This window comes from Narcine bancroftii, chromosome 4 (genome assembly GCF_036971445.1).
Source record: "Narcine bancroftii isolate sNarBan1 chromosome 4, sNarBan1.hap1, whole genome shotgun sequence".
Classification (NCBI taxonomy): domain Eukaryota; kingdom Metazoa; phylum Chordata; class Chondrichthyes; order Torpediniformes; family Narcinidae; genus Narcine; species Narcine bancroftii.
Window position 1 is genome coordinate 128585187 of NC_091472.1, and position 20015 is coordinate 128605201.

A 20015-nucleotide genomic window follows, 5' to 3' on the forward strand; every position below is an offset into this window, starting at 1 on the left:
ACTGAAATCTTCAAAAAAATTTTTTTAAATTATATTAAACCCCACCTAATTTAAAAAAAAAGAAAAAGATTGGGCAGCCTATCCTGAGAATTTATTAATAAAACTTAAAAGTAAAGAAATAAAATATAGTTCTGAAGGGATAATAATAATGTGGAAGTAATTTATACAAGGTCACCGTCTCTTCAACTTTAGCAGAAGTATCAAATATATGACTCCTAACTTTCTCTAAACTTAAACTGACATCATTTGAGAGAATCACTGAGTCAAAGTAGGTGGATTAGAATCTTTCCATTTCAATAAGATAGCTCTTCCAGCCAGCAATGTAGAAAAGGCTACAATGTGGAAGTGGGAGCTCGTCCCACTTCTGGAACTATAATTCCAAAATTAGAGGTTAATGAGTCAGGTTGCAAACTAATATCCAGTGTAGCTGACAAAGCCTTAAAAATATCTAATACCTCTCCAAAACAGGGCATGACCAAAACATACGAGTTAGAGAAGCCACTTCTGATTTACATCTATTTACAAATAGGACTAACATTAGAAAAAATATGGGCCAATTTGTCTTTTGACATATGAGCCTGATGTACCACTTTAAACTGAATCAAAGAATGATGAGCACATATTGAAGAGGTATTAACCAATCCAAAGATCTGCTCCCATGGTTCCTGTAGAAGATGTAACTGAAGTTCCTCTTCCCAGGCCATTTTAATTTTGTTATTAGAATTTTATTTCAATCTTAATAAAAGTGTTACCTATTAGACCCTTATGAGAAGGGTTCAAATGAAAAAAAGTATCAACTAAATCAACTAATCATATATCCTTTAGAGTGGTTAAAGACAATTTTACCTATCTTGGGGTTAAAATTACCAAAACATTTAAAGATCTATATAAATTAAACTTACTTCCTTTGATAGATGATGTGAAACAATCTCTTTCTAAATGGTCTCCATCAACTTTTAATAGGCTGAATTATAAAGATGATAATCTTACCTAAATTGTTGAATTTATTTCAAGCAGTCCCAGTTTTTTTCTACCTTTTTTTTTGACAATATTGACTCTAAAATATCTTCTTATATTTGGAATAAAAAGAATCCCAGATTGAGTAAATTGCATTTGCAGAAATTAAAAGATAATGATACGGCTTTACATGATCTTAAACTCTATTATTGGGCAGTTAACATCTGATATATTATTTTCCGGATCTACTATTCTGATAAATTTGAATGCCCTTATTGGATAGATTTGGAATTGAATTCCGTTCAGAGGTATTCAGTAGCCTCTTTATCGGGAGCAGGCTCTTTCTTCTACACTTTCCAAGATTAGTAGGCATATCATCAATCCAATACTTAAACATACATTACGGATTTGGTTTCAATTTCAGAAGTTCTTTAACATGAAAATTTTAATTTTATCTAGTACCATTTCTCTTAATTAATTTTTTTCAACTGTCTATAATTGATCAAGCCTCTTTTTGAAAAGTTAATGGAATTGTTTCTTTTTCAGATTTGTTTAATGTCTTTTGAACGGATATCTAATAAATATAATATACCTAAGCCATTTTATTTTAAATACTTTCAAATTAGAAATTTTCTGAATACTGCCCAACTTTCCAACATTTTACCAAACGGATGTAGATGATACTTTTTTCATTAATTGTTCTTGCTGTAACTGAAAATGAAAGAAATGTAATTGTGTCAATGTGGAGCGTCCGCAGCAAATTTGTAATATTCAGTGTGAACACCAGAGGGCAGCAGATTACAGCCTCGGCCCTTTGATCACAATGGCCATAGTGTTAAAGCCGTTTTAATGATTACCACCTGCTCCAATTCTGCAGTCTGAATCAGGGGCTAACTATAAAGATTCCATCCTTTTATATAATGCAATTTTTATTCACATATACACACCAGTTAGTAGTGTATTCCAAAGCTGCCCGCTCTCTGGGAGTAAAAGTAAAAGAATGCTGGAGGAACTCAGCAGGTCTTGCAGCATGCATGGAGCGTAAAGAATAAATAATATATAATCAGGCCCGAGCCCTTCTTTAAAATAAAAACTAAAAGCAGGGTAGGAGTCTGAATAAAAAAAGGCTGTGGGAGAAGGGCTAAAGGGCAGGGGGAGGAGCACAGCCCAACAGAAAAAGGTGATGATTGGACATGGATAGGAGGACAGGAGAACAAAGGTGATAATTGATTAGGGAAGGGATGACTCTGAATGCAGAGCTGGAGGAAAGGAAACAGAGGGAAAGGAAAATAGAGAGAGAGGTCTAGCACGAGGAAAGGAGAAATAGGGTTAGGGGAAGGAGAGAGACAGGCTGGGGGGGGGGGTGGGGTGATGTTGGCTAATGGAATCCGGAGAAGTTGATTTTCATGATATCTCATTGGAGGGTGCACAGACTGAATATGAGATGGTGTTCCTCCAATGTGCATGTGGTCTCAGTCTGGTAGTGCATGAGGCCACGGACAGATCTGTTGGCAAGGGAATGGGCGGGGAATTGACATGGGTTTCCGCTGGGAGATCCCTGCTATTGTGCTTGACAGAGCTAAGGTGTTGACGAAGTGGTCTCCCAGTCTGTGTCAATTTCTCCAATGTAGATGAAACCACAATGGGAGCACCAGATGGAGTAGATGAATCCAACAGATTTACAAGTGGAGCATTGCTTTGCTTGGAAGAACTGTTTTGGGCCCAAAATGGTGGTGAGGGAGAAAGGTATTGGCACAAGTGCATTACTTCTTGCAGTCACAGGGGTAGGTTCTTTTGTCACTTTCCACCTGGTTACCTCTGAGATCTTGAAGTCTTGAAGCTAAGGTCTGTTCACACAGCTCCACCATCCACTGTATTACCTGCCATGGTGAGGGTCCTGAATGAGGTACTAGGTACAACCTGACCAGCAGTCTACATGATGCCAAAATGGTATCTTCTGAAATATACCGATGGGTCCATCAGAATACCCAATTAGTTTCTCAATACTGGTCCTGAACCTTCAGAGTTTAACAACAATTCTCTCTCTCTCGTACACACACACACACACACACATTCCTCCTTCATTACTGTTCCTGATACGCATTGTTGGCCCCATTGCAAGGCATTTTTTTTTGGACATTATATGGTTTTCACCTGATTTTTTTGTTAATGCTTTGACTGCATATCTTGGATGCGTTAACCATTATGTAGAGTTTTGAACCATCTGAAACTTGTCACATTTCTTATACCACTGCTGATATTTAATAAAGATTGTAATGAGTACATATGAACATGTAAATTAGGAAAAATAGCAGGTCCCTCAGCTCTTCAAGCCTTCTCCACTATTTAATCAGATCGGGGCACAAACAGCCAGAAGCCAAGGCCAGACCTGAGGCTAATCCAGGGTTAAACCATTGCTGACAATCTCCAGGCTGAAACAAACTCTTAACTACAACTTTTTGAGCATGAGATAGCAGCTTATTCTTAACACATCATTCCTGATATGTATAATATTCCAGTTTGTGAAGCATTGCAGATTCTATTCTATTCAATTATGGCCTCCCAGTCAATCTCAGTTAGATACGATCTAGTAGGTCAATAGCGTCTGCAAGAGGGCACAAGGATCAGATTTCAGATTGCATACCTTTCATCCCAATTTATATTCCATCTTATCCCTGAGTGTTCAATCTTGATGAAAATCTATGTGGTGCTTTCTCAAATCCCTATGGGATCATCAACTATAATTCCCACATCTAATCAAGTCAAGTCGCGCTTATTTGTCATTCGTACTATAACCATTGGAGTGTACAGTGAAAAAAAGAGCGTTTTTCCAGACCATGTAGCTGGTTATTTACGTGGATTAATTACATCAGAAACTTTTTTATAAGTAACATATCACATAAATATCATGTTACATATGATAGCCCTGTGTCCCTGGAGTTTAGAAGCCTCATGACTTGGGGTGAAAAACTTTCGCAATCTGGTCATGAGGCCCCGAATGCTTCGGTACCTCTTCCCAGATGGCAGGAAGGAGAACAGATTGCAGGAAGGGCGTGTGGAGTCCTTCACAATGTTTATGGCTTTCCGCAAACAACAGCCATTAGAAATGTCCATCGTGGCAAGGAGAGATACTCCAATAATCCCCTCAGTCTTTATTATCCGCTGCATGGACTCATGTTTTGAGATGGAGCAGTTCCTGAATCAGGCAGTGATGCAGTTACATAGGATGCTCTCAATGTATCCCCTGTAGAATGTAGTGAGGGTGGAGGGTGGAAGCTGAACTTTCCTCAACCTCCACAGGAATTAACGGCATTATTGGGCCTTCTTGGCAATGGAGAGATTCTCTGCCAGGTGCACGCCAATGAATTTGGTGCTCTTGACTTCCTCAATAGTGGAGCTGCCGATGGTCAGCAGAGAGCGATCCACCTGGGCTCTCCAGAAATCAACCACCATCTCCTTTGTTTTGTTTAGGTTCAGCTGTAGGTTGTTGTCTCTGCACCAGTCCATTAGTGTTTGCACCTCCTCTCTGTAAGCTGACTCATCATTCTTGCTTATGAGCCCCATCACGGTCGTGTTGTCAGTGAACTTGATGACGTGATTAGAAATGTATCTCGCTGCTCAGTCGTGGGTCAGCAGTGGGCTGAACCATGGGGTGGCCCCCGTGCTCATTGTGATAGTATTGGACATGCTGCTTTTGACTGAGGTCTTCCAGTCAGGAAGTCGAGGATCCTCATTAATCCTTTCTGTGTCTTACAGTAAAATGTTTTGGATGGTTGGTTAAGTTTACACTTGGGGGCTTTCTCTGTACATTTAGCAGCAGGGGTGCAGTGCTGCCGGAGCTCACCAGAGTGCCGCTCTGGCACCTCCTCGTCACTGTTTTGGGTGACCTCCGGCCCCTAAACAATTAGCACTGCTCCCCTGTTTAGTAATAATTCTAGTACTGCTAAAGAGACTTCTACCTCTAAATTTTATGTAGTTTTTCTTTCTGGCTGTTTCCAGAATTTTCTAATTTATTTCAGTTCCACTCTAATTTCATAACCAGTTCAAATCACTCTCACTTTTTTTTTAAAGTGACTAAATTGTATTATGACTCCTGATCTAGCTTAAGGATATTTGCCATAGATGCCTCAATTAAAACACTATTTCCCCCTCCAGAGATCCTTAAGCTGCACTAATGCTTGTTTTTAATCTCCATTAAAAGCATGAGATACTTTCCCACAGGAGTTGTAATTAAGCAAGTTCATGAAGCTATTTAAAAATGAGCAGAGAATACATCATGTCCTGGCCAATATTCTGACCTCCAGCAACACCTCTGTCTAGACCAACACATTTCTGCATTGCATTTGAATGCAGCGTCCACAGACTTTCTTGTTTAACACCACTATCTGGTTGCAGTCATCTGCTGCTTGTGGGAGATTGCTGTGTGACCACTAGCCAACTAATGAATAGACATATAAAAAAAATTCCTTTGTTACTTTGGTTCGTCTTATGACATGAAGACTCTAAGTATCTTAGAGCTAAACTTAGTGTGTCAAGCAGCATCAATGGAGAAAGTTTTGATGAAGGAGCTCCAGACCATTCTCTTTCTTCCACTAATGCTGCGCGACCCTCTGAGTTCCTCCAGCAGATTCCTTTTAGCTTCAGACTGAAGTATTTGCAGTCTCCTGTGTGTCTTATATATTTTAGAGCTTGTCACTTGGACGTCGCATTGGACATCCAGTTTAGTATGGCAACATGATCACAAACAATATTTAGATATTCTAGAGCTCCCCTCATTGGTGATAATGACCAATTTGTTGTTGGCCTTCCTTGGAAATCAAAGCTTGCAGTAGAGGCCCAAGACTTACGAAGATTGGGTGGGGGTTACACAATACTCATTTCAAAGTCCGGGGTCATAAGCTCAACGGCAGCAGCAAACCTATCCGACGGTGTGCTGTGCTAAGGATGGGGCAATGTATAGGAGCACACCATTGGGTGATGATTGACAGAGAGGGTGGAATTGGATCAGCAATCAGCAGACTGGTACCTTTGGGGAATGGGGATTCAGAGGCAGGCATTTGTCAGTGGTGATGTTGAGGGAGAGGAGAATCAGAATTAGCAAATCCTCAGAGGGCATAGAAATCAGGAACTAGGAACACATTGGAGGAGTTTAGGACCAAAGATGGGCTGCCTAGATGGGGGATGGGAGGTAATGTGGGCTCTATAATTAAAGAAAAGGCCACATGCATTGAAGGAAGTGCAGAGAAGTTTTACTGTTGATTCCTGGGATGAATGAGGGCTGGGAATGGTGGTGAAGTATGGAGAAAGATTGAGCAAGTTGAAACCATTCTCATTGGAATTTAGAAAAATGGAAGCTGATCTTTATGAAACAAGTTCTGAGCTCAGGGATAGAGAACCATAGAACACCACAGCACAGAAAACAGGCCATTTGGCCCCTTTAGTCTGTGTCAACCATCATCTCCCTAGTCTCACTGACCTACTCTCATACCATAACCCTCCAGTCCTCTCATATCCACGTACCTATCCAATTTACTCTTAAAACACATGACTGACCCTGCATTCACCATATCAGACAGCAGCTCATTCCACACTCCCACCACCCTCTGAGAGAAAAACATGCGGTCATCTTTTTTTAATGAAATGATGAGGAATTTATTCTCTCAGAGCTGTGAATCTTCGAAATGGTCTGCCCTAGAGGTAGATTTTGATAGCCATTTAACCAAGTGGAGAGAGTGGGAATGTGGTGCTGAGGTCAATATTGGATCAAACGTGGCCTTAGTGAATGGTGGAGCAGTGTCAAGCAGAGATGATTGGGCTCCTCCTGCTCCTGTTTCTTATGTTGTGCTTCTGAGATGGTGGCAGACACAGTAGCAGCAGCTGCAGTACCAAACCTCATCTAAGACCCCCCCCCACACGCACGCACGCACACACACACACACACACACACACACACACACACACACACCCACACTTACACTCACACACACTCTCTCACACACACACACACACACACACACACACACACACACACACACTCACACACACACACTCACACACACACTCTCACGCACACACACACTCCCTCACACACACACACACACACACTCACACACACACACTCACACACACACTCTCACGCACACACACACTCCCTCACACATAAACCCACAAACACATGCACACATTAATGCATCCTCACACACATTTATCTATTGTGCAAATTATTTGCAACCGATTTGCTGTCAAAACAATAACTATCGTGAGTAAAGATTGAAATGGAACATTTCAACACGTTTATATCTAGCAGGAATGTAGCTTGGCCAGGCATCTGTAGAAGAGCCAGCAATGATTAGTGAAAATGATGGATCAATCTCAATCAGTTCAGAGCTTTTCCAGAAAGCCACACGTGCCAAGGGCAGACTGAACCTAATAGGCAGAGCAGACAAAGGATCCCCATGACTTCCTCAGATCTATTTATTGGATTCATTTCAGTCACATTCAAATTTGTACAAGACACTTTAATATCATGTGCATTCATTAATATGCATTGTCGTAAAACAGTAACAAATGAACAATCAATGTGAAGGTTTCTCTATTATTTATCTGGTTTATTGCTGGTTTTGAGCTCATCAAGGTGAGCTATCACTGTGTTGTAGAAAGAATGCTTGTTATTGGGTTACACTGCAAGGACAGATGCTGTGATACCCTGAGCTCCGCCTGTGAAGTCTGAGCTACAGTCTGTGTGGAACATTCCTCTACTGCATCCCTGTAGCCCCTGGCCTCACTGAGGAAAGTGAGCGACACTGAATACCCATCGGAGGAGGGAGCTTCACAGGATTGGTTAAATCCCAATGCCTCATCAGAGACCAATTTACAATTATTTGATGGTCCATACCTTGGCGTAGAGTTCAAAACCAATGGTGTTAAAAAGGCTGAAGAAGACAAAAAGTAGAGCTTCTACTAACTAACTGCACCCCTGCACCTTGCTGCCAGATGGGTCACATTTCCTCTGTGAAACTGAGACTCAAGATATTGATCACAATGAAATTTCACCGTAAGCATTTACAATAATTATTAATGCTTCCAAAAGGTCATCAAGCATTTGCTGCTGCTGCTTTACAGCCAAAAGAGAAGAAAGTACATGTAATTAAAGATAAACATCAAGTATAAATCAAAATCCATTTAGATTAATTATGAGAAATTAAACAAGCCAATGAAATTTGAACAGCAGGATAATTAGTACTATTTATAGTGGAGAAACACGGTGTTCAATTGAACTCAGGCAAATTAAACACTTTGTAAAAATAGCAACAACATTCATTCATATAAGCCTTTAATTTACTAAAATAACCCAGGCTCTTCACAGAATTGGACAGTGAGTCACATGGCCCTTTTCCTCTGGCATCCCAGTTGACTGGCTGTGCAGTGTCCCAGGATAGGAAGCTCTTTGTGCTGTTTCCATTGGGCCACCCTTAACTGGGACTCTAATTGCTTTTCCACGGAACACAACTCATCCCCTGGGGATCAGAGTGTTCTACCTTCAACTGGAAGCAGGCGACTTTCTGCTGTCCTTTTTCCACTGGTTTTATCAGCATGCAGGTGTCAGCAAATGCCAGGGATAAAGTAGGAGTAGAGGCGGTTAATAACTGACGTGAAATGACATCATTTGACGCCGGCATTCAGACAGTGTTCCTTTTCCACTGAATCTTGTCCCAGTAAGTTCCCAGTTAATTCCTGGGACAGGGTGCCAGTGGAAAAGGGGTTACAGTGAGATATTGTGGTAGATCACACTGAATACTAGTCAGTAGCCCCATTGTGAACTGCTAACTAAGTGCAGTGTGTTCATCACTGTCGTTGGGCCTTCAACCACTGAAACACCGAAGTGCAAAATGCGTTGGAAAGCAGGTGCGGGTGTATCTGACTTCCTGCCATGTTCCTAGACTTACAGTTGTCTCTGGGAATTCATAACAATCTGACCTCCATGTCTGACCCATCAGGTTTACCTCAGTCATAGCAGGAGCATCCAGAACAGGCTGTTCAAATGGCAAGAGTACCCAGCTTCATTAAGAAGTGAAAGGATTATTCTTACTTCATTGTCATTGATATTAAAATGTTAATTTGCAGCTATTAATTGTGTATTAGATTACTTATTACTTTTTAAGATTTTAAATAAGTTTTTTAATGTTCTTTTTCAATTGTTTCTAAATGTTTCTGATCTTCAATAGATTTATTATCTTTTGAAAAGGCCTTCCGTTGGATGGCATGGGCTCGTGGGCCAAAAGGGCCTATTACCGTGCTGTATGTCTAAATACTTACACTATTTTCAAATGATAATATGTCTATCTATCTATGGGGCAGCACAGTTGGCTTTACAGTGCTAGCGATCAGGTCCGGACCGGGGTTTGAATCTCGTGCTGTCTGCATGGGTTTTCCCCGGGGGCTCTGGTATCCTCCCACCATTCAAAATGTACCGGGGATGTAGGATAATTGGGTATAAATTGGGTGGCACGGACATGTGGGCTGAAATGGCCTGTTACCATCATGAATTATCAAAAGGCCAACAGGCTAATCTATAGGCAGAACCTCAGTTTGTGTTCACTCAACACTTTCATTTCCCTTAGGATTTTCTGTTCTTACTTCAGGTTTCCAACACTTGCAGCATTTTGCATTTTAGCATTTTAGTTGCAGTGAGGTTCATTTGCCCTCACCCTCCTACCCTTTTGCACCAAAAGCCAAAAGCTATTTACCTTCCAAGCTGGAGACACGAGTGGCTGCAGCTACTGAAACTTAGAGCAAAACTGCAGACAGGCAGCATCTGTGAAGACCAAAAATTGTTTTACAGTTTGGATCTGTCAGCCATCCCTTTGCTTCCACAGATGCTGCTTGAACTACAGTTTGGTTTTTTTATTGCCCTCCAAATTACTTCCTTCACTGTATGTCAACTCTCTGTTTCATGATTCAAGGGCATCAAGACTTATCAATTCAAATATATTCTGTTTTCTAGTCTTCCTATCAAAATGAAAAACCTCACACTTGAAAATCCTTTGTCATCTTCTTGCCAACCTGTCTGTTTCCTCTTTTGCCTCGCTCTGACAATCCATTTGGAACCTAGTTCTATCATCAGAACATCCAGACTTAGTCGTTACAATGAAAATGTTTTGGACATTTCAGGTTCCGTAGCGATCCCTGTGGCCCGCCACGAGTATTAATCTGCCAATTTGAAAACAACCCATTTATTCCTTCCCTATACTTCCTATTTTGTGACCAATTTGTCCACCTGCACATACCATGAGTAGCCCCGACCAAAAACCGTGTATGAATCAAAGGATTCGCAACCTGCTGAGGGCTAAGTTGATGATGTTAAGACCAGTGCTCCAGATCTCGACAGGAAGTCCAGGAACGACCTACAGAAGGCTATCTTAACAACAAAGAGGCAATTCTGAGTGAAGCTAAAAACAAGAGTCAGATACTCGTCAGCTATGACAGGGCTCGCAGGCCATTACATCCTACAAGGCGAAGGTTAACATCAGAAATGGGTGCGATGCTTCACTCCTCGAAGGGCTGAACGTCTTTTATGCTCGCTTTGAAAAGGAGAATTCAGCTGTACCCGTGAGAATCCCTTCAGAAGCTAAGGAACCTATGATATTTTCAGGGCCGGTGCAAGACTATTTTGCACTCTAGGCAAGGCCAACTACTTGCAACACAAAAAAATGTCAATTTCCATTTTCAAAAAGAAATGATTTGAAGATAAAAATGAAAAGCACAGAACTTGAAACTGCTAAATTTATTGTAAATTGCAAGTATGTGCAATCTTTGATTATCTTTCTCAAATACAAAAGAAAATATTTTGGCGCACAAATCATTTTGAACTTAAGGGTGCTCGGTAGAATGCATCCCTCCGCCAAGGGCAACACAACATTAAAACCTTTTACTTCACACACCTTTCCAGTGATGAAAATAGAGAACTTGCTCCCATAAGGGTTTGTTGAATCAATTAGCAAAACATGTTAACAGGAAAAGAAATAAGGAAGGAAAGTGATGCTGTTAAAATGAAATGAAGAGAGTGGGGAAGGACTTGATTTGAACAGAAACTTCACTGCCAAGCATTTGGGCTGAATACCCAGTATCTTTGCTGCAAATTCAATAAGGCTAGAAGAGATATAGCACTGAGGCTAGATCCAGAACCCTGGCTTATCTTTTACACTGATATCTTTTCTGCTGATAACAGAAGTCATGTTATGAGTTATGAGTCATTAAGAAAGAATAATACCTCCTGGAACCATCCACCCAGAGTTTAGCATTGAACAGGAGCTTCGAGGGGGGAATTGGGGAGGGGGAAGCCGAGACTGTGTGGGGGGGGGAATAAGTGAGGGGGGGAAGGGGAATGGGGACTGGGGAGGAGGGAGGGAAAATGGGGACCAGAGAGGAGGGAGAGCAGGGACCGGGGGGGGGGGGGGTGGGAGAGGGGACTGCAGAGGGAGAATGAGGGAGAGGGGAATGGGAACAGAAACTGGGGAGGGGAGGGAGCGGGGAGAAAGGGAAGGACATGCTAGGTTCCAGCATTGAGCCAATGTGGCCAAGGCCTGCCTCAGGGAGCTGCTATCCCATTGCCGATTGCAAGCCCCTCGCTCACTGGACAGCGCCTCAATCACCCTGAAATCCATATTGGTCATGGCCAGTGTGACAGAATATGTTGTGTTTTATGTTGTATATAGATATGATTTTGGGAGATAAAGTGTGGCAAATTTTTTTTAAGTGTAGGTCGCATACAAACACTTCAAAACATATCTCATTTAAAATACAGGAGCTCTGCTCAAGCCAGACAGGCCAGCTCCAAATATCTTTGCAAAAGCTTTGGAGAGTGCCCAAGGGACTTCACTAATGGATTGTTCTTTTGAAAAGCAACAGATGAAAGAACTCGGAGGAGTCGGTTCGGAGTCGCAGGCTGTCTGGGAGTGCTGTTTGCTGTTCTAAGAGGGTCGGGTGGTTTTTTAAGCAGAGAAAGTAAAACAGATTTTTCTCTGAGAGAGAGGAAAAAAAATTCAATTCAGCAGCAGCAACTGGGGCTGGAACAGGACAAGCTGGCAAGCTTGGGGAAAACCCCATTTGAAAGACGGGTTGTGAGTGCTTAGTTCAACCTGGTCAAAGCCCTTGTTGTTCATACAAGAGGAGAGGACTGGCTGCTTGGAATAAGAGAAACAAAAAAGAACACTGTGGTGAGCTGAAAGGAAGAGGTTATCAGATGGAAAACCCTGAGGGGGCAAGTTTCTTCGGCAAGATACTGACATGGCTGAAAGGGATCAGTTTGTGTTCAGGAACAACAAATCTCTCTCTGAAAACTGACAAGAACCTTCCTGAGTGGTAACCATTTACCTTTCAAGCACCAAAGCCTGATGAACTTCATAAATGTTAAATTCTGTGCACAGTATAAGAATTGCCTGTAACCAGTGAACTTGGAGGAATGAGAAGAGAGATTGGACGGGAATTAAAGAACTTTTCTGAACTTACACACACATTACATATGCGTGTGGTTGGAATTAGAAGGGGGTTAGGTTAGTTATGTTAATAGTAATAAGTTAAAGTTTGATTCTATTTTCATGTTCAAAGATAATTAGAAGCAACTTTTGATTAAGTAACCATTTATCTTGGTGAATATCTATTACTGCTGGGTTTTGGGTCCTCTGGGCCTCTAATACCAGGATTGACTTATTCCTATGTAAAGTCCTGGACTGCAATTTGCCTTTCGCCACAATCATTCCACAGCAGATGCAATCTCACTGACTTTCCACTCAGCTCTGATCACCTAGACAACAACAATACCTACATCAGGCTATTTTTCATCTCGATTACAGCTCAGCTTTCAGCACAATTATCCCCTCAGTACTGGTCAGCAAGCTTCAAATCCTGGGCCTCTTCACCTCCCTTTGCAACTGGATCATGGACTTCCCCTCATGAGAAGACCACGTCATTGCAGATTGGTACCAATGTCTCCTCCTCATTGACAATCAACACAGGTGCACCTCAAGGATGTGGGCTTAGCCCACTGCTCTTCTCTTTCTACACTCATGACTGTGTGGCAGACACAATTCAAAAGGCCATCTACAAATATGCCTATGACACCACGGTTGACAGTCAGCAATGAGGAACCATACAGGAGTGAGATAGATCAGCTCGTTGAATGGTGCAACCACAACAACCTTGAACTCAAGGTTAGCAAAACCAAGGAACTAATTGTGGAATTAAGGAGGAATTCAGCTGTATACTCTCGGGTTGCATCATTAACTGGTTTGAAAAGGTAACAGAAGGTTGTAAACTCAGCCAGTACCATCATGAGGACCTCTTTTCGAGGTGGTGTCTCAAGAAAGCAACCTCTATCATCAAAGACCCTCACCATTCAGCCATGCCATCTTCTCACTGCTACCAAGAGGAAGGAAGTTCAGGAGCCTGAAGATGAACACCCAACATTACAGAAATAGCTTCCTCCCATCCTCCATCAGATTTCCGAATGGACACTCAATCACCACAGATGCCACCTCACCTGTTTCTCTTCTTTTGCCCATTTTTTAAATAGTGTATTTATTGATATAATTTATTGCGATTTTTACACTCAGCACAATAATGTTGCTGCAAAATTACAAATTTTGTGTCACATGTTCACGGCAATAAGTCTGATTTTGATTTCTTTGTCCATCCTAGTATGTCATTCCAAACTACGTGTACTTTTATTTTAAATCATGGTATTTTGTAAGGCACCTTAGCAAATGCCTTTTGAAAATCCACATAAATTACTTTGAATGATTATTTCTTATCTGCCCAGCAAGTTACATCAAAATAGTCTACTGGGTTTGTTTTGATCATAAAACCATGCTGAAACTGCCAAATCCTCACATACTTTTAGTAAAGGATTCCGGAAAACTCCCAAAATCTGAAAGCAGGCTAATTAATCTGAACGTCCTTATTTTCTCATTCTCTTCATTGTGAACAGCATTTTTATGTTTCCAAATACACCAGGACTGTTTAGAATTAGTGGAAGTCTGGAAGATCTCCATTATCTCCAATTTCTTCTAAATCTTTGCTTGTGGGGCCCAGGGAATTTCCTGGTTCCTGTCCCCTCAGTTTTCACAATATTTTTCCTTTCATAATATTTGATTCCTTTCTCTATCCTGCCCTCCTACGCCCTTTGTTTCCCACATTAACCAGCATATTGTTTTGTGTTTTCCAGACAGCTGCAAACTATTTGCTAATATTTCGGCCTCTTCCCCACTATAATCTCTCCTGCTTCTGACTCTAAGTAGTCAACTCATGTTTACTTTCACTCTTCTTTAATGCATTTTGATATGTAAGGGATCTGATATCTGATGGGGCTGGAGGAGAGTGGAGAAAATGGGAAGGATAAGACTGTGAGTCTAATGGAAAACAAAGACGAGAATTTTTAAATTGTAGGAATCCTCACTCAAAAGCAATTCAGTGAGAATAGGGATAATGGGTGGAAGGTGAGTTAGGAAATGAGCGCATCCTGGACAAACTGTAATCTATGCAGGACAGAGGATGGAACAAGCCACATACGATGTCCAGATCCTGCTAACATTTACTGCACGTACTCCCAGAAAATGATCCTCCTCTTCAGAGGTAGGATAAACAAAAGTCTTAAAATATTCATCTGACCTGACATTCTATATTTTTCTGTGGCAAAAGGATTAAGCCAATATGTTCAGCTCACAATTCAATAATGCTTGGTGAAACACATAAGGTGCAAGCTCAGGGCTGTGGTCAAGTGGAGTGCTGCCTGGAGGAGAACAGTATGCAATCTAGGAAGATTTGATCAGCCTTGGGGGGAGTGGGATATAGTAGTGTGGTGCCCTTCCAACGTGCAAGATGGAATGCTGAATATTGTGGGAGTGTGTGTCTGAGGGCAGGGTTGGCCATGACCGATGTCTCGAGGTACTAACCCCCATTTCTCAGCGTGGCCCCTTTAAATGGCTCTTCGTGCAATGTTGTGCACTGACGTCAGGGCGTGTAGCAGCCCGGCGAGGGGCGGCGCACCCGGAGTCCCGGCAGCGCACCCGGAATCCCGGTAGCGGATCGAGGGCTGAAGGCAGGCAAAAGTCGCCACTCGAAACCCGGGCACCAGCACCATCCCTGAGTCCGAACCCCGCCGAGGGAACAGCTCCTTCTCGCAGGAGTCGACGGCACAGTGCGATTCGAACCGAGGACACAGAGTGTGTGACCTTCTGCGATACAGCATTACAGTTATCGTGCATAGATAATATAGTGTATGTCTTCCATGAATAGTTGGCCTCTGATTGATTGTGTAATGTTGCTTCTTCCTGGTTGTCATTTCAATCTGTTACCTCTCGCTCTCCTAGGATGAGCGGTGCTGTGGTCCAGGAACAGCCCGGGCTGAGTTTCAGCCCCCCTTCCGTGCCTGAAGCAGTTCATGCGGGAGACGACGGTTTCAGGTGAGAATGGGTCCGCAAAACTGTCTCATACCATATTAAGGGCACTTCCTCCTTCCTGCATGTGACTGCATGAAATAAGCTGGAACTGTATTTCATTGAATGTGACTTTACCAAGCCTTCTGCCCCTTTAGTTCAATCCAACACGGTTGCCAACGCCATTCCTCTGCACTGTCTTTTCCCTATAGTCACAGTAATCAGTTCACCTGCAGCTGATCTTTGTAAGGTCACCTCAGGGGCATCCTCCTCTGTCCATGGGGAACAACAACCTTCCCTCTTGCCTTTATCACACTTGGACAGCTCCCCATGGACATTAGCCGGGGCTTGTGGCCACGCTCCCATTCATATGTTGCCAGTAGCCAGCTCTGTTTCTTCATCACTTTATCTCCTTTCATTAGAGATGTTTTGGTGCTTTCTGGAACATGACTGAGATTGCCAGTTCAACTTTGACTGAAGGCACAGTGCTCTCGCTTACAACTTCAAGTTCACATGCAAACACAATTACAAAGTAATACATTTTGTGCTTCCTGCTTAACCCTAGCCTGGATTTCACCATCACCATATTTGCTTCCACTGGTTCATCTCTGAATTAACACCTCCCACATCTGAACCCAATGCTGCTTAAATCTTAAAATGTATCCAGTTATGACTTCTACAGTATATGCCCATGGACCTGATCACACCACTCTGCCCCCCACCCCCCTCCATCCTTCATCACTTCACACAAAACTCCACCAATTATGTCTTTTCCTGAATGAATACCACACGCCCATCATTTCTTTGCATGTCAAGCTCCATTACCTCTCTATCCACCTATCCCTGCCTGTTCTGTCTGGATAGAAAATCCCAAGAACTGCATCTTTTCTGTCCAGAAATATACTGGTAAAAGTGGAGAAGAAAAGGTACTAGAGTATCTAGGTTCTATAATCTAGTCTGAAAACAAAAGAAAATACAGAATATGCCAGTATTATAATAAAAATACAGAACACTGGAAAAACTCAGCAGGTGAAACAGCATGTAAATATCTAGGTCCTGACCCTGCATCAGGGCTGAGAGAATGGGAAAGTACCAGTACATAGGAAGTGAGGAGCAGGATCATAAATGGAACCAGCTGGGGAGGCTGAGGGAGAGATGGAACCAGCTGGATTGAAAGGGAACAACAAAGGGAGAAGAAAGCAAGATGGACAGGATGGTGTGGGGGGGTGGGGGGGGTGGTGGTGTGGGTCACCTGAATTACCAAATGGAATATGATGTTTCTAACATTGGGAGGGCCTGCTTACTCACAGTTTTCAAGAATAGAACTGTTACATAACCCAGAGTATCTTAAGATCACTCACTTCCTCTAATGTTTTGGAGTGTAAATTCATCCAGTGTGATGATGAGCCAACAAGTCACAAGCCAATAGTGTTACTTCCAGATCTAACCAAACCACCCAAATGTGACAAGGAATAATAAAGCTAAATCAGGCAAATTCAGGCCTGATTAGCTGACTCAATGAAAATTATGACACAAAGTTATAATCATGTATATGCTAGCTAAAAATCAACCATAGATTAATTCTATTTCCCAGCTCAGTGCAAATTCATACAGGCTATGAATATTCAAGTGCTCATCTAAATACTTTTTAAATGTGATTCATTCCATAATTTATTTTCTTTCTTTTTAAATATTTTTATTAGTTTCCTTAGTCTGAAGCATTTTTACACAGAGCAGAGAGAATTGTGTCAAGTAATAATGACATTGAATTGGATCTCCAAGGAATTTATTGGAATTATGCTGGAAATTGCATCCAGAAGAAATGTCTCTTCCAATAATATTTTTCATTAAATTGCTTAGCGATAAATGTAATTCTAAATTATGATTGTGTGAAAGTACAAACTGAGCAGCTGCTTGCTTGGAATATCTTTAAAATAATTATGGTAAACTAAATTCTAATATGGTTGTCGAAGATTTGTCTCAGGAATGTCACTTTAAATTTATCAAGTATGAGGATTTTAAAAAATCCCACTCTATTTCATCTGGAAGAGAATAAGGTAAAAGACCGTGTGTGTGTGTGTGCACACCAAGAGAGTGTAACCACTATCAGCTGAAAACCTGTGTATTTGCTCGTCTCAGATTGATCATTGATTCGTCAGAATATTCCATTTGATTTGAATTTGTGATTTATATGGGTTTAACAGTTGAATTATTTTTACATAGTTATGATAGTTTTGGATGGTAAATCATTTTCCAAGAATGGAACATATAATCGAAACTGAGACCACAGGGCACAACTCAGGGTTCATATCTCGCAGATGATATATCTGCCTTTTTAGATTATATTTGGGGGAAAAAAATAGAGATCTTTCGGTGTTCCAAATGTCATTCTTTCCATAATTACAAAGGCAGATGAATTAATCATTTAGTTCCTTGCTATTTAAGACCGTGCTCATTAGGGTATTTGTATAGATTGCAGTGAGGATGTCACCTCAAAGTAATTTATTGGTGGCACAGGAGTTTGTGAATATTTTAGAGCACAGTAAGAATATTCCACAAATGAAATGTCATTTTCTTTGCATTTCTCTCACTTTCTGTGTTTTTCCACGTTATTCCCTTTCTCTTGCAAGTCACAAGTTCAAATTCAAGTTCAAATTTATTGGGAAGGCAGACTTCTATTTGTTGGTAGTATAAACAAAGAACAAAATGTAAACAAACTGACTGTGCAAATACTGAAAAAATAACTATTCAGTAATAAATAATGTGCAAAGTAAGAGACCTTAAATGAGTCTCTGATTGAGTTTGTTATTTAGGAGTCTGATGGTGGAGGGCAACAACTGTTCCTGAACCTGGTGGTATGAATTTTCTCGCACCTATTCCTCATTCCTCATTCCTGATGGAAGCACCGAGAACTATACATGTCCTGGGTAGTGTTAATCCTTATTTATTGTTGCTGTTCTCAGATAGCAACATTCCATGTTGATGTTCTCAATGGTGAGGAGACATTTGACTGTGATGTACCGGGCTGTGTCTGCTATCTTTTGCAGGGCTTTCTGCTCAGAGGTGCTCCTGTAGCAAGCTGCGATCCAGCCAGTCACCCCACTTTCCACGACACATCTGTAGAAGGTTTCTGATATCATGCCGACCCTCTGCAAAATCCTGAGGAAGTAGAGGCACTGATGTGCTTTCTTTATGATGCTATTAGTGTGTTTGGTCCAGGAAAGGTCCTCCATTAGAGTGTCTCCCAGGAATTTAAATTTGCTTGCACTCTCCACCTCTGATCCCCAATGATCACTGGATTGTACACCTCTGGTTTTCCATCCTGGTTTGGTGACATTGAGTGAGAGGTTATTGTTGATACAACATTCAGACAGGTTTTCAATCTCCCTCCTGTATACTGATTAATTTCCCTTTTTTTATAGAACCCACCACTGTAGTATCATCAACAAATTTGTAAATGGTGTTGTCGTTCCGAGTCACACAGTCGTAGGTGCAAAGTGAGTAGAGCAGAGTTCGAAATATGCAGCCTGTGTTACTCTAGTGTGGATGGAGGTTGTGAAGGAGGTTTTCTTGCCAATCCACACTGATTTGAGATTGGAGCTGAGGAAATCCAGGATTTAATTGCACAGAGGGTCTTGAGTTTGCTGATCAGTTTTGAGGAGATGATGGTGTTGAATGTTGAACTGTAGTCAATAAAGTACATCCTGATGTGTGCATCTTTGCTGTCCTGGTGTTCCAGGGTTTTATTTAGAGCCAGTGAGATGACATCTGCCATAGACTTGTTGCTGCGGTAGGCAAATTGGAATGGATCCATGTTGCTGGTCAGACCAGAAGACATCGGAGCAGAAGTAGGCTATTCAGCCCATTGAGTCTGCCCTGTCATTCAATCATGAGGTGACCCATTTTCCCACTCAGCCTAAATGCCTGGCTTCTTCCCCATAACATTTGATGCCATGGCTGGCTAATCAAGAATCTATCAATCTCTCCCTTAAATAAACCCAATGACTCGGCCTCCACAACCACCTGTGGCACAAATTCCTTAAATTTATCACCCTCTGGCTAAATAAATTCCTCTGCATCTCTGATCTAAATGGATGCCCTTCAATCCCAAAGTTGCGCCCTCTTATACTAGACTCTCCCACAATGGGAAACAACCTTTTTATGTTTGCTTGGTCTATGCCTATCAACATTCAAAATGCCTTGATGAGCTCTCCCCTCATTTTCCTAAATTCCAATGAGTGCATGCCAAGAGCTGGAAAATGCTCCTTGTTCCTGGAATCATCCTTGTGAACCTCCTCTGACCATCTCCAAACATTCTTTCTTAAATGAGAAGCCCAAAACTGCTCACAGTGATCCAAGTGAGGTCACACCAGTGTCTTAAAAGCTGCACTTGTATTTTTTGAAATGACTGTCAGCATTGCATTTGTCGTCTTCACCATCGACTCAATATGCAAGTTTATCTTCACATTATCCTGTACGAGGACTCCCAGGACCCTTTGCATCTGGGCATTTTCAATTTTCTACCCATTTAAGAATTAGTCTGCCCATTTATTTTTTTTCTTCCAATGTGTATGACCATACACTTTCCAACATTGTATTTAATTTGTCTCTTCTCTCCCCATTCTC

General features: G+C 41.6%; 1 protein-coding gene across 3 annotated transcripts in view; it reads left to right on the top strand.

The window, feature by feature from the left end:
• Positions 1 to 14935: 14935 nt before the first annotated feature.
• Positions 14936 to 20015, top strand: part of inpp5jb (inositol polyphosphate-5-phosphatase Jb) — a 75971-nt gene continuing 70891 nt past the window's right edge. Inside the window, exons 1-2 of one of the 3 annotated variants that reach the window (XM_069932823.1) lie at positions 14936 to 15230; positions 15324 to 15416. In XM_069932823.1, coding sequence (XP_069788924.1) covers positions 15325 to 15416 — 92 coding nt within the window. In that variant the 5' untranslated portion in view covers positions 14936 to 15230; position 15324. The remainder of the gene's footprint in view (positions 15231 to 15323; positions 15417 to 20015) is intronic. The other 2 variants (XM_069932821.1, XM_069932822.1) reach the window with 2 other exon arrangements.